This window comes from Schistocerca gregaria, chromosome 8 (assembly GCF_023897955.1).
Source record: "Schistocerca gregaria isolate iqSchGreg1 chromosome 8, iqSchGreg1.2, whole genome shotgun sequence".
NCBI lineage: Eukaryota > Metazoa > Arthropoda > Insecta > Orthoptera > Acrididae > Schistocerca > Schistocerca gregaria.
In genome coordinates, this window is record NC_064927.1 from 80,234,391 (window position 1) to 80,258,919 (window position 24,529).

The 24,529-nt window shown below is 39.4% G+C and overlaps 2 protein-coding genes across 3 annotated transcripts; both read right to left on the reverse strand.

Annotated features, from left to right (window-relative positions):
* Positions 1-14,851: 14,851 nt before the first annotated feature.
* LOC126284391 (sphingolipid delta(4)-desaturase DES1) lies at positions 14,852-24,528 on the reverse strand. 2 transcript variants are annotated; one of them, XM_049983285.1, is made up of 6 exons: positions 24,374-24,528; positions 22,380-22,556; positions 20,494-20,633; positions 19,995-20,208; positions 19,548-19,759; positions 14,852-16,161 (listed from the first exon to the last, which is right to left on the reverse strand). In XM_049983285.1, exons 1-6 carry the CDS (start codon positions 24,453-24,455, stop codon positions 16,021-16,023), a joined length of 966 nt encoding a protein of 321 aa, XP_049839242.1. In that variant the 5' UTR covers positions 24,456-24,528; the 3' UTR covers positions 14,852-16,020. The 2 variants fall into 2 exon arrangements, with proteins under 2 accessions (XP_049839242.1, XP_049839243.1); XM_049983286.1 differs by lacking the exon at positions 24,374-24,528 and adding an exon at positions 22,946-24,101.
* Positions 23,120-23,776, reverse strand: LOC126284392 (autophagy-related protein 101-like). The gene has a single exon (XM_049983287.1). The coding sequence runs from the start codon at positions 23,774-23,776 to the stop codon at positions 23,120-23,122; it is 657 nt and encodes a 218-aa protein (XP_049839244.1).
* Position 24,529: the final 1 nt, after the last annotated feature.

Below are 24,529 nucleotides of genomic sequence, written 5' to 3' on the forward strand. Positions count from 1 at the left end.
TTCATCTTATACCCTTCTTTCAAGACACTGTCCATTCCGTTCCGTGATATAATAAGGCACAAACATCAAGGAGCTCCACGACGATTATAGAACGGCTGAAATTTAATCACTGGTACTTCGACAAACACTTCTATAGGCTCAGACTAAGCGCCGCGCCTTTATGTGCTTGCAGAGAGGAAGAATATCGAAACCGTATCTCTAAAGTGTCCTCGGAACACGTATCACATAAACGTCCTTGCAAGTAATCTTCACCAGTTGCCAAACAGTCTCCAAACTCGTTAGCATGCTACGATGTAGCAACGTAAGAGCTAGTGTACGTGCTCGTCGACGATGCCAACAACAAGATGCAGCTCTGTGCTCCTCAAATCTGGTGCTCCTCGTACTTGGAATGCCAGGAGAGGACCTAAGCGCAGTTAGCTCACTCTGTCTCCAAGTGCCGCTCTGCGGAAATGAGCTGCTCAGCCCCTAAATGTGGTACTTACCTACGTGAACAAATATTCAGTTCTCTGTCCGCAGATTTGTAAAAAATTCTCACATGACGTACAAAGAGGATTTTATTAATAATTGAGACATACGGTCATTCATATGGACTGAATTGGAAGTATCCCAAATGTGTACCAGCGGCAATTTAACACATCTTCCTGTGTTAGCATTATACTACACTGTCACTGGGTATTCTTTGTTTCATTTTTGCCTTGTTTACTCGTTTTAGTATACTCTCATTATAAAACTTCATGGAATGGATCCTTTGTTAACCCTGTTTTTCATAGCACATGGGTATGACTTAATGTCCGAATGAATTGTCAAAACCAATTGTAGTATAACATTCCCTGTGTTTGAATGGCTAAATGGTGCGTTCCGAAATCCAAGAAATTTACAAAAAAGGTCTTACATTTATATTCTATGTTAACAAATGTCTGTTTTTAAGAAATACTTTCTTTTTCAGGATTGCCAGTGTACCTATTATACCGTATCTACTTCACATATCGTCTGTTGTTTTCTGCAAAATACCAAAGCGATCTATCACGTGTGGTGATTCATTTTCTAACCTAATTCCCTCAGCATCACCTGATTTAATTCGCCTACGTCCCATTATCCTTATTTTAGTCTCGTTGTCCATATTATAACCTCTGTTCAAGACACTATCAGTATTGTTTAACTGCTGCTGCAAGTCCTTCGCCGTCTAGACAGAATTACAAAGTCTTCGGTAAATATCCAAGTTTTTATTTCTTCTCCGTGATTCTCTTTTGCAGATTTGTGTTATGTTTCCTTTACTGCTTGCTCAGTGTTCAGATTAACTAACATCAGGTCACAACTTCGTCTTACTCGTTTCCCATGCAGGTGAGAAACATGAAATAGTAGATATGCTATCGGTCAAACAAAGCTTGCTAACTGAGCTACCCAAGCATGACTCACGCCCCGTCCTCACAGCTTTACTTCTGCAGTACCTTGTCTCCTACCTTCCAAACTTTACAAAAGCTCTCCTGCAAGTTCTGCAAGGACGGAAGTGAGCCGTGCTTGGGTAGCTCAGTTGGTAGAGCACTTGCCCACGAAAGAAAAATATCCCGAGTTTGAGTCTCGGACCAGGCAGAGTTTTAATCTGCCAGGAAGTTTCATATCTGCGCACACTCCGCTGCAGAGTGAAAAATCTCATTCTGAAAGCTTGCTACTTTACAAAGGAACCATTAGGAGAACACGCTACTTGCGGCACTAGTGCTAATGATCCTGAAAACAGATCAAATTTGCAAACTATTAGAACCATATCACTCCCACAAAATAGCGATTTCGTGATTCTTTCTTTAACAGCATTAAGATCTTTACGTAAAGGCATCAAATCAGAGAAGCTGTGTAGTTAAGTCACAAAGAAGAGCATTATGGAAACATATGCATCTATCGAGTGACCTTGAGCTTTATATCTCGATTGCTCCTCTCAAAACACCATATAGTTTTTTTTTATCAGAATAATGGCTAACCTATGTCCTTGAAGATAGCATCTCTCAGAATTATCGAGCGAGGTGATGCAAGGTTAAGTCTTTGTAACACTCATTTTATATTTGCTCTAGTTCGGGAAGCAGAGTGTTATTGACGACGAGGGAATGGAAAAAAGTGAATCAAGTCATGAATATGACTGCTTTTATTTTGTAGGTTTTCATATACGAGATGGTGTCCAAGAGTTCCTGGAATTTGAATTTTGAGCACAGATAATTATGAGTACATTAGCATACCGCCAGCTGTCTTCCCACACATGCTTTTTTGGGTCAGTGAGGCAAATGGCTACTAGCGGAGTGGTTGGATTAGTTTCTAATGAGCATCTATCTATTGTCACACCATCACGAGTTTTCGTTTTGCGACGGCTGACCTGAAAGAGTTGCGTATCTGTATATATTTTTGATTAAATCTTGGGAAATCCGCTGCGAAAGCGCACCAAATGTTGAAGAAAATTTTGGGAGACAATGGTTTCCGTCTGACACTAACTTACTGCTACAAGCATTTCAAAAATGAGCGAACGTTAACTAACGATCATCGAGTCGGCCGTCAACCGGTATCATGTCAGAAAACGTTCAGAAAGCGAGGGTTCTTACTCTGCAAAATTGTAGATAGATCTCTGCAACACCTTAGCAATAACTTCTCGTACGTTTGAACGTACTGAGTCAGAAGTACTAAATATAACAAGGAACGTGGCGATGTTTTTACCATGACTACTTCAAGGAGATGAGAAGTGACATGACGTTGTTGTCTGCAAGGAACTTAAATGACGGCTTCTACACAATTCAAACTCAATGGCTGTAACTGCTGAGGAAAGTTGGGTCTGGAGCTATGACGAAGGAGCAGCCGTGAGATGGGAGAGTTCTTTTTCACCTCAGCCAAAATAAGCCCATTCTGATATGGTTTTAAATATTTACTAGCTGAGTACCCGCATTGCCTTTGTTTGTATTTATTCCAGTCTTCATCTCCTCCTCCTCCTCTACCCCATTTTCCTCTACCTCATTTTCTACCCCAGCCCCCCTGTCTATCTCCTCCCACCCCTCTCTCTATTCACCTGCTCCTCCCCTTTCTCTCCTGCCCCCTCTGTCCACCTGCTCCTTCCCTCCTCAATCTCTTCCTCATAGTTTCTATCTCTTTATCCATTACCTTTTCCCCTCTCTCTGTCCATCTCCACCTGCGCCTTTCTATCTCCTCCACCCTTTCACCATCCTCCTCCTCCTCCTCCCTCCCGTGACAGTCTCTTCTTCTTTCCTTTTTGTCCTCCTCTACCCTCTCATTGTCCATGCCCTTCTCTTCCCATTCTTTATCCATCTCTTCCTTGCCCTCTCTCTGTCCATCTCTTCCTGTCCCCATCTCTATCCATCTCCTCTTCTTTCCTTTTTCTGTCGATCTGCTTCTCACTCCTCTGTCCTTCTTCCCCTACATCCAACTCATCCTCCCCTCTATGTACATCTCCTCCTACCCCTCTCTACTTCTTCCTCCCCCACTCTCTGTCCTCCCCCCCCCCCCAATCTGTCTGGCGATCTCCTCCTACTCCTCCACCTTTTTGTTCATCTGCTCCTTTTCCCTCCCTCTATTCATTTGCTCCTTCCCCTTCTGTCTGGCCATCTTTTCCTTCTCCCACTACCCATCTGCTCTTTCTGCCTCTCTTCGTCCTCTCCTCCCCCTCTATGTCCGCTTCCCATTCTCCTCACCTCTCATCTCCTCCATTCCTCTTTCTCTACATGTCCTCCTCCCCTTTTCTGTGTCCATTTCCTCTTCCACATCTGTCTTACTCTTCCCTCTCCCTGCCTGTCCATCCCCTCATCTCTTCTCTCTCTTTGTACATTTCTTCCTACCCTCTCTCTAATCATTTCCTCCTTCCCCTTTCCGTGTTCGTCTTCTCCTACCCACTGTCTGTATATCTCTCCTCTTAATGACCTCCATTGCAGTAGGAGGTTGCTGGTTCTTAGGAGAAGCTTTTTACCCATGGCTGTGCCAACGTATGCATATGTTACATATATTTCACCTACATTAAAAATATTTCACAAATATTTGTACACATATTTCGCGTCTATCTCTAAAGAAGTTCCGTTTTCTCGCATCTCAATGTTTATGGCGTCATATCTCGTGAACTATGTGTCGTACAATGATGTCACTTTGCAGGTAGACTCAGTGGTATAAGTGAATATTGTCTGTGAAATGTTTTGCAAACAAAGCGTGTAGAAAAGAGCTAATAAATTAAAACATCACGTCAGGTGCCGATGTTTTGCTATATGAGAAGTGAAAATGTAGTAAGCCATAAACATTTTTTTCATTATTCTATGGAGGCCATCAGCGAGAAAAAGACTTAAACTTTTAAAATTCTGTATAAAGCAGGTTACAAGTCATTAAGTGCTCTCCTCAAATAGTGGATGAATATAATCTGGCTGCGCGTCATGAGCTACGCTTATTTCTCGCTCCCATACACATCTCTTTGAGAAGTGGGTGATTCTTATCCACGCAGTGGTTCTTTCCAGACAGTAACTCGTATGTGTAAATTTTGGTTGAAACCGATCTAGTGGTTTAGGAGGAAATGTTGGACAAAGATAAATACTTACATACATGCATACAAATATAGACGTTTACACCCGCCGCAGTGGCCGAGCGGTTCTAGGCACTTCAGTCTGGAACCGCGCGACAACTACTACTTAAACAGGAAACATTATGCCCATCAGCAGATATTTACAAGGGTGAATTCAGAGTCAATATGCTATATGGAAGCCAGTTATACAGTAGGTCTGCTACTGGCAAAAAATCAAAGCCATATTGAGACGGCGAAATAGTTAAGGAATGATTAGGGGTCGTCTTTAATATGGTTGTGTTCAGAAAAGAAAAAGGATTTCCCAGAAATAAGCCTGTCTCGTCAGACTATTACTAGACGTGTGGACGACGTTGAAAGACAAACTGAAGACCATTTAGGCCGAACAGTTCTAGGCGCTTCCGTCTGGAACCGCGCGACCTCTATGGTCGCAGGTTCGAATCCTGCCTCGGGCATGGATGTGTGTGATGTCCTTAGGTTAGTTAGGGATAAGTAGTTCTAAGTTCTAGGGGACTGATGACCTCCGATGTTAAGTCCCATAGTGCTCAGAGCCATTTGAACCATTTGAAGACAATTTTAAAAAATCGTGCATCTGAGAGTGCATGAATGAACGGCCTTGCCGCAATGGTAACACCGATTCTTGTCAGATCATCGAAGTTAGGTGCTACTGGGCTGGGCTAGCACGAGGATGGGTGACCATTTGGTCTGCCGAGCGCTGTTGGCAAGCCGCGCGGAGTGGCCGAATGGTTTGAGGCGTCGTGTCACGGAGTGCGTGGCCCCTCCCGCCTTAGGTTCGAGTCCTTCCTTGGGCATGGGTGTGTGTGTTGTTCTTACTATTAGTTTAAGTAGTGTGTAAGTCTAGAGACCGATGACCTTAGCAGTTTGGCTCCCTTAGGATTTCACCCAAAGCAGCTGCTTGCAAGCTGGGTGCGCTCTGCCCTTGTTCCGCAAACTGAGGAGCTACTTGATTGAGAAGTAGCGGCTCCGGTCTCGTAAACTGAGATACGGCTGGGAGAGTGGTGTGCTGACCACGTGCCCCTCCATATCAGCATCCAGTGACGCCTGTGCGCTGTGGATGACACGGCAGCCGGTCGGTATCGTTGGGCCTTCTAAGCCCTGTTCGGAGTTTAGTAGTTTTGGATGAATACATATATGTGGCGTATACCGCCCAAGTGGCGGTTTATGTCAGAGATGTTGATGCCCATTGTAATAAAACAGAAGAACCAACGGCGTTGTATCCACTTAAGAATACCACGAAGTCACGAGATTTGTTGGAAGCAGTTATACCGACACGAAGTCGCTTTTCGTTAAAACTTAACAACCTATCGGTGCTAACGACGATGGTGCTCCAGCAATGGCTGGGAAAGCCGAAGGTTTAGTTCACTTGACTGAAAACGAGGGCAGCAAAATTGGCAATGCGTCGATGCTAAACTTCTATTGCATTATCCATCAAAAGAAATTGTGCAAATTCCCATAAAATAGGCCATATCATTAAGGTAGTTGTCAAAGCAGTGAACTTTTGAATCACCGTCAGTTCCATGAACTTCTGAAGTCTTTCGATTCAGAGCATGATAACATTTTGCAATATACAGAAGTAAGATGACTAACCAGTGCGAAAATGTTGAAAACAGTGTTTGGTTTGAAGCAAGAAATACAATCTTTCTTCGAAAGCAAGTCAGAGACTCCCGGAGCTCGAAGACAAAAATGGCCTTCCGACTTTGCGTCTTGGTCGATATAACTAGCCACCTAAATTAACACTGACTGCCAGGAAAAAAATCAGCAGATTAATATAATGCATGATTTTGTTTCCGCATTCCAAATGAATTTTAAGCTTTGGAAACAACAGTTGTGAGCTGGCGGTGTTCCGTAGCGTAGTGTGTTAACATCGTTGAGTCGCAAACTGCAATGCAGCAAAGTCTCTAGACAAGGGGTCGCCAACCTATTGGGCAAGCGTGCCAAATTTTTGAGAGAGGATTACCCCGCAGACCGCATAACCAATTTTTGTTTTGTGAACCAAAACAAGCAAGAAATATTAATTTTCTTCAACCGTCAAAGCATGTCAGACAGGCGGCAACGTTAAACGTTACGGTTCTGTGATACCTGACGTGAAATACGAATTCGAAAACAGATTTCAAGATTTTAAGAAACATTGTCTGCTTTTTTCTGTATTTGCTACGCCATTCTCCGTAAACATTATTTCACTACATGGACATTTACAAATGGGATGCTGCGAAATGCACCATGATGCTCAGTTAAAAGAGAAACTTAATCATGTTGGTTTTTAAGCGTTCTATAAAACATATTCGAACAAGAAGAAATATCCAGCGTTTTACAAATATGTTTAAAAAATGATATTCTAATTTAGAAACAGTTACATGTGTGAATAGTTTTTAATCGGATGAATTACATCAAATCACAAATGAGAACATGAGCTATTGATGTTCATCTGGAAAACTCTTTGCATATACCAACAACTTCAGTTGACGTCAATTTTGACTTACTTAGTTGAGTCTAACGAAGCCAGATATCCCACTAACATTGTATTTCATGAAATTTTGTAATCAACGTCTTTCCCCAATTTGTTTTATTTTCTTTAAAAAATAAATTAATATTTCTTGCTTGTTTTGGTTCACAAAACAAAAATTGGTAATGCAGCCTGCAGGGTAATCCTCTCTCAAAAAGTTGGCACACCTGCCCGACAGGGTGGCCACCCCTTGTCTAGGGACTTTGCTGCATTGCAGATTGCGGCACGACGTTGTTAACACACTACGCTACGAAACACCGCCAGCTCACAACGGACTCGTCGAATTGACGTGTGTTGTTTACATTTGTTAGTTCGAGCAGCTGTCACCGTAGTTACTGCGCTGACGTCGCTGGTACGCAAGCAATAAAATGTCTCAGAACGTCGTATAAAACATGTCCCAGGAGAAAGGGTCAGTATTCAGGAATCTGACAGGAACGCTCATTTCAAGCGAAAAACTTCGTATGGCCATATGCTCTGTTTCGAAAGGTTTCTGAGATAGAACTCATTTAATGTGCAATTCTTTTTGGGTTAGTGGCGCCCACGTATGTGTGTTACTCACCCAAGCTATGTTTCATTCTAGTTCCCCTGCCTCGTTGCTTTCAACTTATTTACTCGGGATGTCTTTCTGCCGTTACACTAGGCCGCTGAACGCGCCGTTGTGGGTGAAGCAGTGCGAGGTGTAGAGAGTGTTTGCTAGAAAACCGGACGTGTGGCTACCACAATTGTTACCGTAGCAATGTTGGAAATTTGTGGTAAGGTCTTACGGGACCAAACTGCTAACGTCATCGGTCCCTTAGCCTACACACTACTTAATATAACTTTAACTTACGTGATCGACAACACACACACCCATGCCCGAGGGAGAACTCGAACGTTCGGACCGTGACAAGGCGCCTAAGACTGCGCGGCTAACCCGCCCGGCGTTATCGCAGCAGAAATGGGAGAAAAAAATTAGCTTTGGATTTCACTGTACTGTCGAAATGCCGCTATTTTTGATCAAGGGCCAGACTTGTTTTTGTGGTTAAAACATCAATTTCAGCAGCCAGACGTACAGTGCTTGATCAAAAATAACGGCCTTTCGACAGTACAGTGAACTCCAAATGTACTTTTTTCTCCCATTTCTGCTGCGATAACAGTTCGGGCAGCCACATGTCCGGCTTTCTAGAATACACGTGTGAACAGCCAGTTCTGGTACCGGATGCTAATCTCGTACCCCTCATCAAGCAGCTGTTCACAATCTCTGGTCTGATAGAGTCACGTGCCCTTGGTATCACGTGCAAGCAAGCGACCCACTCAGAAACGACGCAGGCACATTGTCAACGCGTGTTCTCGACTGCTGCGACGTTACACAAGACAGATCTCGGGCGTTACTGCACACAGTCGAATGGCGTCACCAATTCGCTTTGATGTTAAAAGAATCTTACGTCAGTTCTTGGTAGAACAACATTGTAATAAATGAAAGACACCAGCTTGCTTTTGTTCTACAATATTACTTTTATTGTTAACCGGTATTTGGCTTACAAGGCCATCTTCAGACATTTACTGTTGTTGTTGTTGTTGTAGTGGTCTTCAGCCCTGAGACTGGTTTGATGCAGCTCTCCATGCTACTCTATCCTGTGCAAGCTTCTTCATCTCCCAGTACCTACTGCAACCTACATCCTTCTGAATCTGCTTAGTGTATTCATCTCTCGGTCTCCCTCTACGATTTTTACCCTCCACACTGCCCTCCAGTACTAAATTGGTGATCCCTTGATGTCTCAGAACATGTCCTACCAACCAATCCCTTCTTCTGGTCAAGTAGTGCCACAAACTTCTCTTCTCCCCAATCCTATTCAATACTTCCTCATTAGTTATGTGATCTACCCATCTAATCTTCAATTCTTCTGTAACACCATATTTCGAAAGCTTCTATTCTCTTCTTGCCCAAACTAGTTATCGTCCACGTTTCACTTCTATACATGGCTACACTCCATACAAATACTTTCAGAAATGACTTCCTGACACTTAAATCTATACTCGATGTTAACAAATTTCTCTTCTTCAGAAACACTTTCCTTGCCATTGCCAGTCTACATTTTATATCCTCCCTACTTCGACCATCATCAGTTGTTTTGCTCCCCAAATAGTAAACCTCCTTTACTACTTTAAGTGTATCATTTCCTAATCTAATTTACTCAGGATCACCCGACTTACTTCAACTACATTCCATTATCCTCGTTTTGCTTTTGTTGATGTTCATCTTATATCCTCCTTTAAAGACACTGTCCATTCCATTCAACTGCTCCTCCAAGTCCTTTGTTGTCTCTGACAGAATTACAATGTCATCAGCGAACCTCAAAGTTTTTATTTCTGCTCCATGGATTTTAATACCTACTCCGAACTTTTCTTTTGTTTCCTTCACTGCTTGCTCAATATACAGATTGAATAACATCGGGGAGAGGCTACAACCCTGTCTTACTCCCTTCCCAATAACTGCTTCCCTTTCATGTCCCTCGACTCATAACTGCCATCTGGTTTCTGTACAAATTGTAAATAGCCGAAAGCTCCCTCTATTTTACCCCTGCCACCTTTAGAATTTGAAAGACAGAATTCCACTCAACATTGTCGAAAGCTTTCTCTAAGTCTACAAATGCTAAAAACGTAGGTTTTCCTTTCCTTAATCTTTCTTCTAAGATAAGTCGTAAGGTCAGTATTGCCTCACATGTTCCAGTATTTCTACGGAATCCAAACTAATCTTCCCCGAGGTCGGCTTCTACTAGTTTTTCCATTCGTCTGTAAAGAACTCGTGTTAATATTTTGCAGCTGTGGCTTATTAAAGTGAATGTTCGGTAATTTTCACATCTGTCAACACCTGCTTTCTTTGGGATTGGAATTATTATGTTCTTCTTGAAGTCTGAGGGTATTTCGCCTGTTTCATTCATCTTGCTCACCAGATGGTAGAGTTTTGTCATGACTGGCTCTCCCAAGGCTGTCAGTAGTTCCAATGGAATGTTGTCTGCTCCGGGGGCCTTGTTTCGACTTAGGTCTTTCAATGCTCTGTCAAACTCTTCACTCAGTATTATATCTCCCATCTCATCCTCACCCACATCCTCCACCATTTCCATAATACTGTCCTCAAGTACGTTGCCCTTGTATATTCATACAAGTGGTTCTCTTGTCTCCAAAGGTCTCTTTAATTTTCCTGTAGGCAGTATCTATCTTACCCGTAGTGAAATAAGCCTCTACATCCTTACATTTGTCCTCTAGCCATCCCTGCTTAGCCATTTTGCACTTCCTGTCGATCTCATTTTTGAGACGTTTGTATTCCTTTTTGCCTGCTTCATTTACTGCATTTTTATATTTTCTCCTTTCATCAATTAAGTTAAATATATCTTCTGTTACCCAAGGATTTTCCTTAGCAAAAGACCACCTACTTTACACTTCACTCTTAGCACTGCACATGAAGGCAGGAAACATGGCAAGTAACCAAAATCTTTCTATCAGACTGCCACAAGGTATAGCATGATCTGTCACTCCAAATAAATTGCATCCGGTGTCCAGTGACATCAAATTTTACAGCAGACCCAACATCACTTAGCATTCACTACAGAAATGTGTGGCTCTTGAGGAGTTGCTTGACCATTGTACCTCAATCTTTTTAACTCACTATGCACAGTCACTGTGCTGGACTGCTGGTAGCACTCTAGAACTCGTTAGTTTTTTGTTCCACTAGTTTCATGACATTTTCTACAATCAGCGTCCACGATGTTCATCAGTCAATGTCTGTCAGCACATGACATATGGCTGGCTTGGTTTAGCTGTGGTTGTTACTTCACATTTTTACTTTAGAATCACATCACCAACATCCAACTTGGGTAGCTTTAGAAATGTTTACATGACCTTGATGGTTGTGTTATGTAACATCCAATGACTAGTCTTAAGTCACTGAGCTCTCCTGTTGCTGCTATTTCTGCTTATCTGCTGACAACAGAATACTGTCTCCTTTTATACTAGCAGGGCTGACTTTTGTGACCTCTAGTGATCTAGTGGTCAGTTCCACATTATATACTGATGCTCAGATATTTCTGATCAGATTTCCTCTGTGAATGACATAGCACTGCCTCACAAGTGGCTTTTTGAAAGTACACACACACACACACACACACACACACACACACACACACACACTCTCTCTCTCTCTCTCTCTCTCTCTCTCTCTCTCTCTCTCTGCAGATTTATAGTTTTATTGTTCCTCAAAAGTTACCAACATTGCGTATAAACCATTGTTAGTGATTTGGAAGTCATAAAATAACTTTAGCAGTGACAGTTGTATTGATAGTTTGAACGGAGCAGTATTTTACCAGATAAATCTTCCTCAAATTTCTGAATCAAGTGCCATGAAGTGATTCCTTCATCTTAGGAATCAAATGGAAGCTCCAAAGGCTTAAATTCAGGGACTGTGGACAATTTAGTCTCAACAATTAAACAAATCATTCACAGCTTGCACTGTATGTGCTGTTACATTGTCTTCTAAAACGATGGGTCAGTCACAGCTTGCACTGTATGTGCTGTTGCATTGTCTTGTAAAATGATGGGTCAGTTCTGCAGAAAGTATCTCCACTTATCTCTCTAAGCTGGTCAGTGGTTGTGTTCCAACACTAAACAGTAATACAGCACAATAGTGGTGGACCTGTGGTGAAATGAATGCATTTACAGAACACTATTATGCTCATACATATGAATTACCATAATTTCATTGCTGGGCTCCTGACAATCTTCATTCATTATGGCAGTCTGTGATGACATTTTGTTTGGCTTTTCAAGCATATTTCATAAGATTTCACCGACGTCTATGCAGCCTAGCAATATTGCATGAGAAAGGCTATGGGTTTGAGCCGAGTCATTTCATAGCCATGTCTGCATTTCCATCAAGTAGTATGGAACCTCTTGCATTTGCAGTTTTTCTTATGTCCAGGTGTTCCTCCAGAATGTGTGCTAATCCTCTCTCTTGCACCAGATCACAAACCGTTTGATGCTGAAGTTTCATGGGAACAACCTGACTGACAAATATCTGCCACATTTTGGTGTCCCTTGATGAAAGTTTTTGCCATTTTTGCACATTCTCTATAGGAATGCATGTTCCACGCAAGCCTCTTGAAGACCTTTATGGCACTAACATTCTGTACACCCTCTGGCACAGTTTATTATTCACTGCAATGTTCTTGATTTGAAAACATCATGAAACACCATGACAGCATATTAGACAAACCACTACATGAAGTTATGATCTCAACTGCCCAAGCGTTAAAGAAGTGTCTATTTGCACCAAGATAAGGCAAGTATATGTAAATAATAATTGATATAAACAACATTATAGAAGTAGCTCATACTAAATATTACATCCCTTTTACTTCACAAACTGTTCAACATATTGAAATGAAGTTTCCAGTACAGGATAGCACATGAATGATCCATAATTTTGATTTTAAGTGAACAAGTACACTTTGTGAACAGCATTTGAAAGCTCTGAAAAAGTAGTACAGAGATAAGGCAAGGCTTCTTAACGTGTTCATACTCTGCAAAAAATATCCAGAAATGAGAAAAAGGCAGTGAAAAACTATTGCAGTGTGAACACTGCTCGAACTCTTGGTGCCGTGCAGAGAACATCTTACCTGCAGACATTTCACCAACACAGGACTGTACTTAACAAATGGTACCTTAATGGAAGATACAACACCCTTGCACAGTTCAGCACTGCCCACAGAAATGAGGTTAGCACAGCCAACCCTTGATGGAATATTAATGTATGCATAAGTCTTCAAGACTTACTTGTTTGTAAGACTCAACCATTTGAGAGGGGGGGAGGGGGAAGAGAGAGAGAGAGAGAGAGAGAGAGAGAGAGAGAGAGAGAGAGACTGCCCATGTAGGAATATTTGCACTAGTATTTTGCTTTCAGATAAAAGCCTGTATTACATTATTACTTGTTCCATAGGTCACAAATACAACATTTCATTATGACATGAAATGTGTCAGTTTAACATACGGTTTATTTATTGACTTTTCTTTTTGACAAGATTTGTAATTTATTGATGTAGAAGTAAAGAGTACAGCTTGGAAATACAAGCTAAAGAATCACACGTACAATATTACTCTCATTTTTGTTTACAACTTCAAGTCTCACGTGTGCATACATTTGTGACGACTCTACGACAAATCTCCTGGAATGCTCAGCCTAACTACACAATGATAGCCCTAAGTTGCACTGCATTTTCCGGTTTTCTGTGGTACACCTCTTTAAGGAACATCCAAAGGAAGAAGTCACATGGGTTAATGTCCGGGCTGTGGGGGCCAAGCCCTTCATGTAGGAAATCAAGCACAATGCTGGCAATATGGGGGCGTGCTCCTTCCTGCATGAACCATTGCGTCTGCAATGGAAGACATGAGGCCTTGAGTTGAGGAAATAATTAGTTTCGTAGCATGTATAAATAGCATTCCCCCGTTACTGTAGCATTGAATAATCCAAACTGCAGTCTCTGCTCCTTATCTCTAGCAGTAAGCTTATGCACCAGTCATTTTGTATGGATACAAGAAAAGGTCAGATTGAACAATTCTTTTTACAGATCAACACGAAAAACCCAACTCAGCACTGGCTCTTCTTGTTGGTGTACTCTAAGAGTCAAAGCCACTCAAACTGCTTTGACGTTTTACGGTGAATGTACGATACGTGCATGTCGCTGCTGATACTCCAAAATAGATCCAGTAGCTTCGAATTTTCTATGTCGTATTGTCTGAGCTGGAAGCCCGAGTGCCGAAATGAGCATGAACACTGTGTGTCAATGTAACTGTTCATCACTGCGAACAGTAACACAATCTAAGTCTTTTGTGCAGTCAACTGTCCTTGGACTCAACATGGAAGCAATAAACTCTCAATGACATCTGGCATAATTGCCATGAACTGCACCAAGCTGATCGCACAATTTGAAAGCTATTGCCCCAATAGTATACTTACATCAAAATTCAATCAGGTGACTATCGGGCACCACCTTGTACTATATACTTAAAAATTCTTCTACTGAGTATGAGCCGTCATTTAGAAAGTCTTAATTTGTTTTTAAGTATTGGTTGATTGGCTGTGTCAGACTTAATGCTATTAGGTAAAGACTTGTTTTGCAGTGTGTGAGATGTTAGCTGCATTGTTGACATCTGCAAGGACTGCAGGTGGTGTCCTATCACTCTTCATAGTTTTACACTGGATTACATGTAGATTCTACATCATTTTAACAGCAGCCATCTTACATCTTGGTTAATGTTTTGTTTTAATTAATAGGCCAGTTATGTAATTAGGAAAACCTAAAACAGCACTATGAAAACTCTTCTAGGTCACTCCAGCCATTGAAATTTTCATTTCATACCTGAACTTCAGTTTGTGCATCACATGTCAACGTTTAATATGAAGTCATTAATTCTACCAATGCTTCTCTGAATAGTATTTATAAGCAATTAACACTCAATGTTACTGTTAAGCAATACAAATTTGATTAATGGGTTATATTATTAACAAAAGTATGCAATATGTGCCAACACAACTTTACGTTGAGGAAAAAAAATTCACAAAATCTGTTTCAGTAATTACAACAAAGCTGTAAGACGGAACATATTAAGATTGTGTTGTCATGATTGGCCTCTGTTATAACTTTATGCAATGTAAATTGTAATGTCCATTAACAGGTGACAAAAATTCAAGCTCTGGGCAGGCCAACAGCTCCAGCATACCAAATAGGTTTACAGTGTACTACATTAAGTAATTTTAAAAAATAGATTTATTTGTACGTTTTTAATGTCAAAAATAGCTCACATACAGCAGTCATGGCTATAAGTAGCAAAAATTAAAGCTCTAAACAGGTCAAAATACCAATTAAAATGCATTCCAGAATATAAATACCTGTAAGAAAGTTACAATAAGAGTACAAATGTTACTGCGCTAAACATGTAATTTTGAATAAGCCACAGCATAACTAATTTTATATAGACGCAATTTCATATACTTTTATGCAAACAAATATTTATGACAAAGACAATACTAAATGCAGCTGATGCTTCAGATTCATTTCCTGCCCTCACTGATCAACATGTGACTAGAAAAGATACCAGCCTTTTCAGCCTTTTATGTTTTACATGTAAGGGCTAATTAACTTACATTCAAACCTTAAAAATTAACATTGTAAACCAGCAATAAATACATTTTGACAGTGAGCAACTAATGGATTTATCTCTTACATTAGAAACATGTCAGTTCACAGATTTCTGTCTGCTTTACACACACACACACACACACACACACACACACACACACACACACACACACACACACACACACACAATAAAAATAGAGATTTGTGCTTTTTAAGGCATGACTTGGTAACAGTGGAAAACATTACTGGCATATTACAAATGATCAGTTTAAAAAAGTTAAAGGAAAAATTAAAAACCCAAAAATGATGTATAATCATTAAAATACAGTATTTACACATCTTGATAAGGTATTGTTAAAACAACTTTGAAGATATCATCCCTGCAAGTTACAAATAACTTTTGCTGACATAAGTTCCCAAAGCAGCAAAAAATGTTAGTTACCATACAATATTTTATTATTTAAAACTGATTTTGTTCTAAATTTTCACATACGAACATTAAGCCTAACATGCACTGTACACTATAGACAATTTTGGCAAGACCTAGTTGAAAACCACAACAGATCCCATCAATAATTGTAATGTGCATCACAGTATCTGTAATAATCAACATTTAGTCCAGGTCAATACAGTTTTCCAGTTCACACAGGTCATTCACCACATTTCACAATATGAAATAACAAATTAATCTCATCAAAAAAATTTCCAAGTCTATGACTTTTCAGCTGAAAACACTGATAATATATGTATTCTTTAATAAAGCATCAATGTAATACAACTCATGATTTCAATCCTCTGTTTTTCCTTTTTATGCGGGCATAAGGTCCAATATCAGGGTCCATGACGAAGTCGTACAAAACACTAACCCAAGAATTGTGCTGTGGTAGGTTATCATAATATTCCGCTGCTATCCGTTTCACCTAGAAAATAAAATTAAAAGCATAAAGCATAAATGTTCTGATTGTATATTTTAAGAAATATTTTACACACAGTTTCTAAGAAAGATTTGATTATGTATGAATGAAATACCAGATCATTTTCATAATGTTCTAAATGAGGAAAATCCTAATGATAGTAAGTTGTCCTTTTATCAAAATCATTCATACGGAGACTTCTTTAATAAGCGCAATTACAAACAGTCTTCCATCCTTAAGGTGATGCATTCTTTTACATTAAGGTTTGTTCCATGGATCTTGAATAAGAGAAAGAGAAATATCAAGTCTGAATCACTTGTTAACCAGCCACAAATTTACTTTCAGTTCCTTTATTCAAAGGATACCGTTTCCGGTTTTGAATCATCGTGATTCATCCTCAGACGGTTTACACACTTTATGACATGTGGGTTTTTTTTTTCAGATTGTCGTGAAATGTCGTTTTCGAGTGTGTTTTCATAACATTCATCCAACAGATGTAAATGCGTTCCCACCGCATCCTTGTTGACACGTAAATAGTTCTCACTGATCACTTTAAATTTGTCATTGAGATGATTTCTACCATGCACCACATTTTTTGTTAGTGTTTACATTTTAGCACAAGACATGTTTGCAGAATTTTGACAATGGCCCCTTCTAGTGCTTGTTACTAGAAACTATTTAGATCGTTTGTTTTATGTGTGTGTATGCTACGCACATGCTCTAGTGATTTGATGTGCAACCATGCAACTGATGTGATGTCAGGCTTGTGTTAGTCCCAAACGGGAAGTGTGGTCTTCTTTGTATGATTTCGTCAACAGAACACAGTATGATTGCATGCTTCGTTCTAATTTTGGACTTTCTGCACATTACAAGATTACAGTGAGGCAATAACTGCTTGCCTCATGGCAACTTTTGCCACGATGTTAGTTGAATGCACATATTTTTTAATTTTCAGATGTGTGAGCCTTTGTTCCAAAACAAATGCTGCATCACTGCCAGACGTAATGCCAGATAGGGTGGTCTTTTTTTTTTCCAATCTCCGATCGCTTAGTACAGAAGCTCCGCAAGCAGCAGAAAGTGGACATGCACTGTAGGCTACTGCGCAACTCTCTCACTACACACTCCATCATTGGCGACCTCAAGGCATGAGTCTGCGTTGCAGTACAGCCACGTAAACAGCAGTACAGCCACGTAAACATAGCTACCATCATTGTTGCTCCCGCCAAGTGTGAATTATGAAGTGTAATTTGGTTTCTGCAAGCAGAACTGAGTAGTGCAGGAGAAATTCATCGGAGAATGAGCCGGATGCATGGTGCTAACTTCGTGACTGATGGTGTTTTGCGTGAATGGTGCCGAAAGTCTAAAGATGGCCGAAATGACGTGCGTGATGAAGGGGGCCAAGAACGCAAATTTGTTGTTACAGACGACTTTGTTGAATGAGTTAACAGAATGGTTAGTGAAAATCATAGTTCATCATAACTGCACTGCCTATGGAAATTACAGAAGTTTCAAGATCAGTATTACTCTATCATTACGGCTACAAAAAGCTTGGTGCTCACTGGGTTCCAAAAATGTTGACGGATGTCCACAAAAGTCACAAGTGTACAAACCTTTTGGTAATAAAATAAGTGTTTTCTATCAACTTGTCTTATTTATAGCCTGTTAGCGGGTGGAAAGAAATGACCCTTGTACCTTCCAACGTGATGCAGTTTTCATGTACACTGCATTAAGGTGTGCAATGGTCACGTCTTATGACACGTTTCTGCTCCCTTTGCTTCAGTTCACTGGTTTCAGTGTTTTTTCATAATATTTGGCAGAAATGTGGTTGCAATTATTAATGCAGTTTACCAGGTTTGTGGTTAAATGCGAAAACACTCAGTGCATCAAATCTAGAAATACAAACTTTTAAAAATGTTATTGTTTTAGTGACTGGCTTGACGACCGTTTAGGGTGTCAAACATTTTAAAACAAGCATCTCACATTGGTTATAAATAGTGTTTGCGAGAGTCTAAGAATAATGAAAAGGTGATCTCTTGGCGATACAACTTGCAACATCTTTGTATCGTTTATTTCAATATTTTTTATTGTGTCAAAGGTTAGAGATTTTTAAAAACTACATTTGACATTCACAAGGTTTTTAAGTTGAATGTAGTCCTCTTTAAATCCATTCAATAGTGTCTCTTGATAAATATGTATGTTTCCGTATCCACTGCTTCAACCAAACATTTCTGTTTTTCCTCGACATTTTTATTTTCCTCACTATTTTTCTTCTTTTTCATCATCAACAACAACAGCCTTGTTTTATAGCACGATGATCTAACGATGCATCTATAGTGGAAATTGTCTCTTTAAGAACTCACAAAGAGTTGCTGAAATTAACTTGTTCAAATGAATTGCGGAAGTAAACTTGTGCAAGTTTTTATTCCAATGTAAAAATCTCACCAAGTGGTTCCAGAAGTTACTTGCTGAAGTGACTTGCTAGTGGACACAGGCCTTTAGTCAACAGAAAATAACTTGCTTACCCACAAAAATCTGCGATCTTAAAAGTTTAAATATTACATCTAACTGCATTTTGGTAGGAAGACACTTCAAACAATTATCTTTAATTACTTATGAGACCATTCTGATAATATGTAGTGTCTACCACATTTAATAGTGAAAAATGCTGGTCTGCTGCAAGAGCTGGAGTATGAAACATCACCATGAGTGACCCCCTAACAATGAGGGAAAATAGAAACCAACTCAATGAGAGCAGGTTAACTGAAGGCCTCAATTTAAAGCAAATGAAAAACGTAACTGTTAGGCAGGTAAAATTCTCAGTAGCCAAGCTGATAACAGCACAAGTTATTTCCACTGCGGGACAGGTCACCAATTCTAATACCAGATGAGATCAGTCACCCGGCTTACCAAATAAAGAGAAGGCCACAACCGAAACCTAATTTAAACAGAATACTTCCAAACTCAATTTGAGTTTATAGTAACTTTCTTTAAATCACAACAGAAAACAATGAAGATCTAAAGATATGTGCCATCTTCTGACCTCTGATGGCTACCAAGAACACCATACCTGAAGAGCAATGCAAGTATCACAGTTCTTACTGCAAAAACATGGGAATTACTATCCATTTTTATGGTGTATTTTAGGTGATATTGTTACTCCAAATGACAAACATATTGGAGTATGTGGAAATCCATGGACGAAGTATTCCATAGTAGATATTACTGTTGAACCAGATATATTTTATAACAAAACAATAATGTAACCATTAACACTTCAGACAATGCTCTACATGCAAAATACCTGTAACATTGTTCCACCCATCTCACCAATCACTACCTGCATATTTGACAAGTTATCAATTACTTCTTTCTAACAACTAACAGAACCTTACCTCTGGAAGACGTGATCCAGGAACTGCAGGAAAATCATGATGCTCATTGTGATAGCCAACATTGAATGTTATCCAATTAAGACACCCATAATACGAGTATGTCTCGTAACCTTTTCGAAACATGTAATGTTCAGAAATGAAATGCCCAGCGACTGGATGCAACCCCATCGCCAATAATGATCCAGCAATTAAGTACACTAGTACTTTGCCCCCTAAAAGAGACAAAACATTAGCAACACGTTACAGAAGTATAAATATTATTCCTCAATTAAGAAGTGTATGAACAGGTCAACAATACTGTATTAGAAATAGCATTCTTGCACTTATTTTTAATACAGCTTACATTTCCTAGAAATCAACAGTTCAAATTTTCTCTAAATGGGAAAGATGAGCCATCAAAACAGTTTACATTTACAATATGAATCTGAATATCAAAACTTTACGTACCAAAATAGTAATAAACGAAGACATCAAAGATTAGCTGGATAATGACATTAACTATTTCCAAAGTCGTTGGCGACTTTGGGTAAATAATAACTGGCCTCAAAGCATAGAAAAATGGTTGCAAACACAACCAGCAAAATTTTCCGAAAGTATTGCAGAACAGCTTCGCCTCCAAGTAGGTTGGTATGTCAGTGTCCTTCATTTCATCACCCTGGTACTGAGCAGAGAAGATATGAATAAAATCAAACTGCCGTACATAAAAAGTAAAAATAAAGCTGTCAGAGCTTCACTAAAACCAAAACTAATATCAAACACCTGTAAAATTGGCACACTATCCAAACTGCATTGCAAACATGGAGAGGGGGGAACAAAAATCATTTAACAACATTACTCCTACTTACCTATACCACTTATTTCCATCATAGGAATCTAAACTGGTAGTGTAATTTAATTATCTCACAACTCAACTGAGTACGCACTTAAAAAAATAAAAAACACTCACCCTATGATGCTCCAGGTGATACTTCTTAAAACTGATTGAAAATGGTATACCAATAGGCAAGTTTGTGAACATCCCAAATGCTTTATTAGCTAAAGGTCGTGCATGCCCAAAAGCCAAATTATGTGAAATTTCATGAATAGCTGTAAAGGAAGCAAAAAGGACAAGGCTAAATTATTTTAAATGTATTACAGTAACCCGAAAGAAATGTTACTTCTCGTAACAGATCACAGTAAACATGTGCACTCCCCTTGTCCCATTTCAAAAATCCACCCCAACATTTTCTCCAGGAAGTGGCAATTTTTTTTACAAATATGCAACTTTTCCAGTTTACTTACATTCATAACAGAGCATATTCATGTTTATCAATACCTAAAATTACTTTAATATGTGATGCTCTCATAGGCATCCTACAGATCATATTGTATTTAGCATGATCTCTTCTACATGAATGAGCCTGTAAGGACACAGACATCGATCCAGTACTTTATGAATCTATATACCCTTATGCTCCTTTGCTAAAGCGCAGTGGCATCGGTGACTGGGATGCCCAATCATTCTCAAATGTACAGACTGGAGCTATGAGACCATTTAGCAAGAAGGAGCGAGTCATACCTGAGCCATCATATGATTAGGACACATTTGAGAGGAAAGTAATTGTGGTTAAAATAATAATTATGAATCTCAGGATTCTTTTCCTATCAGGGGCTTTCTATATAATTGAAAGGCAATCCTGCAGTAAGGCAATGGCAGTCTAATAAGCTAATCATAAGTGAGTGATTAATTGGAGAGTGTGCAATCACAAGTACGGACATGGTTCTTTAACATAAAGTGAAATGAATTATAACTAAGATACCAATGTCACCACCACCACCACCACCACCACCACCCATTTTGAAAGGGAATAACTAATAGTATGGGAGAGCAGCTAAAGCATGTGTTGTAGGGTCACAGAATTTTAGCGGTCGGACCACTAACCTTGGAAGTTCAGTTTGCCGTCAAAATCTGTCTATGAATGTTCAATTCCTAATTTTCCGACCAGCCAGACTACATCAAGTAATATTCAAGTAACAAATAGTATAGACTGGCAGCTTACAAGTATTTTAAGTTAAAGACAAAAATAGCAATTCAACACAGTTATAACCTAAGTCATTAAGGAACTCTTAAACATTAAGTAACAACCAACTAATTATGTAACTTAACTTTCGTAACTATTGCATGGAAAGACTGGGGAGCATTAGAAGAGGGGCACAGGACAATCTACATGAGTTCCCTCTCATCCTTGGGTCCAAGTGATCTGCCTGTCCATCATATTTCTCTTTCCTCCATGAGGAAGACACTAACAATTCCTATTACAGCAAGGATACTTAGGGCTTTGCCTTCTGGGGCTAAGTAATGATCAGCCATTCCTCCTCATCTTAGGGTATTTTTCCTCCAAAATTTCGTTTTGACAGAACACAAAAAAAATCTCTTATCCGAGAAATGTAGCGAATTATTAAAAGGCTGAATCTGCATACTTAAGAATAAGCATATCTCAAAATGGCACTATAGTTCACTGTGTGTTAACGTTTGATAACTAGAAATTATATTAGGCATTGTGTAAATAAATTAGCAGTAAAGGTACCAAATTGCAAAGAGTAATGCTGCAGACATTTACAGGCACAAACATGACTGAAAATATCACTGGCTTTTGGAAGAAGCACCAGAGAGTAGAGTCCACAGGTGGGGTGGGAGTGGGGGAGGGGTGGCACACAACATGCACCTGCAAGTTGTTGTCACCTATGTACATAAATTATTTATATTATAACCAGATTTTCCAATGTCGTTATCTAACTAATGACAAGCAATAACTTGGCAATAAGATTAGTATATCTGTGAAACCTACTCACCAAGCATTAATGAATGGTTTATAACACCACCAAAAACATATGCAACCAAAAATATCATTGGCCATGACTGATCTTTCATGACAAATAACATCATGAACTGCACAAGTACCATGCCTGTTACCACCCACTTGAAATTAGGATCATAACCAAATAACTTCTTTATCTGTGGGTATTTTGCTGAAAAAGTAAAAATCAATCTTTACTGATCCTTTCATTATGGTTTATACAAATAAATCAAATCCTTATGTGACAACTCTACCAAAACAGAATTCCAATTTACATGGAACTGAATTGATATATTCCATTATACCAATTACCACAACCAATACAGAAATCTACTTGTCCTAAGTCTACTTATGATACACAGAGTCCTTTACATCAATTGCAATGTAACTTCCATTGAATAAACTATATACTGTAGATCTGAAGCATCTCATTACTGTGTTGATTCAACTTCTGACAGTTTGAAAGTAGTTTAATGTCTAGACAAACTTACAAACAAAGAGCAATATAAACTTAGCTATTTTGAAATTCACTATTTATTAGTTACTGTTAACTGCACCTACCTGATATAACAAGAGTTTTAAACACTGGAATTTTGACAAGTATAATTTTTGACATAACAGCAAAAAGTCCACGAGTTTTATACAAACATACTAAATGTGTAATAAATAAAAAGAGTTTATACAAAAGTGATATTTCAGTATCGAGCTGAATAAAAATACCTAACACATAAAAATTCAATAGGTAAGAGTTTCTTTCCACAGTTTCTTCATTGTTAAACCAACAGTATTGTTCGGGGGACCTGCTAATGTATGTGATAACTTAAATAAGTATGGCTGGATCCCCTCATACGTTGTATCAAAAACAAGATCCACTTCTGCCTCAACGGGAAATTCTGGAATATATGAGTTTCTATTCATTACTTCGACAATATAGAGTATTTTTTCGGTCAACATATCACCAACTTTCTCTCTTGATAGTTCTCTTTCGTATTCACTGTTTAACCTAATAATTTCCACACGTACCGTCCACACTTCCCATGTACTTTCTATAGGAAATGGCCACCTGTTTTTCTTCCGCTGGAAAAATTCCAATGATATTTGCCCAGTGGTCTGCTGTGCACTCCTATGTAGGGAGTCCGAAAACGCCGAAATTTCTTTCTTCAAATTGCGATCTAAATCCTCGGAATCACAACAAACATAGGTAAGATCTATAAAATCACAATCCACATCGCAGAATCCAATAGTTCCAACTGTATAGCGTGGCGTTTCAGGAATGAATTCAAACTTTCCCACTGTTCGGTGAAACAGAACTGTATGAAATAAACTAGCTACAGCTTCCTTTACCTGCCTGGGTTCTACAGTCAGTTCTAGTGTCTGAGACCTGGCGTTCATAATTTCAGATTGGTTAGATGAATGGCGTAGGACTATGCGAAATAATTTATTAGTTCAATTATCACTTTCTGCAATTTTATTAGTCACATGCGGCTAACTTTACGACGAGGAACACGAACCTACACCTTTACAATGTAAACACGGAAAACACACTGTCACCCATTGCGAACACATTGGCAAACCAATGAACTAACGCATTCGGGCAAGAAAAGGCATTTCCAACACTACGAACATACGGTAGCAAGCGTCTTCAGAAGAAACTGCGACAGAACCGTTCCACTGGTATAAAACTGTGTACAAACGATATCTCGACTCAAAGACCTGTACACAGTCTAGTTACTGGGTACGTGATGTAACACGGGAGTGACCTCATATTTAGTTACACCCATACTCTTTGAGCAGAAGCGAGTAACAAGAACAGAGGCGTATAATCCGACGATGTCCACATAATACGCGTTTTCCAATGATTGTAAAACGACTTCCTAAAGTCTTCACGCTTAAACCGAGTCCATACTTAATCATAAAACATTCGAAAATTGAGAACCTACTAAAATAGCCAACTCTTGCAAATCAAATAACAAATGCAGTCCAGCTTACCCAAAATTTCTTTTCTTCTACTAGCATGTGGTTCTTCAGTATAAGACCATTCAAAATCTGTCCGCGAAACATGGGCTCCCATCCTCACAAATTTGTTTCACATCAACGCCTACTTCCCACACAACTGATTCATGGACAGAGCCGGCTGAATAGCTG

What these genes read in the sequence shown, in the direction of transcription:
- LOC126284391 (XM_049983285.1), bottom strand. Translation starts at nt 24,455, where the DNA reads ATGGGAGCCCATGTTTCGCGGACAGATTTTGAATGGTCTTATACTGAA. An exon ending in CTTCGTTTATTACTATTTTG is followed by an intron (nt 19,760 to 19,994) that starts GTACGTAAAGTT and finishes TGTCTCTTTTAG; the next exon opens with GGGGCAAAGTACTAGTGTAC. An exon ending in CTGGATCACGTCTTCCAGAG is followed by an intron (nt 16,162 to 19,547) that starts GTAAGGTTCTGT and finishes TTTATTTTCTAG; the next exon opens with GTGAAACGGATAGCAGCGGA.
- LOC126284392 (XM_049983287.1), bottom strand. Translation starts at nt 23,776, where the DNA reads ATGAACGCCAGGTCTCAGACACTAGAACTGACTGTAGAACCCAGGCAG.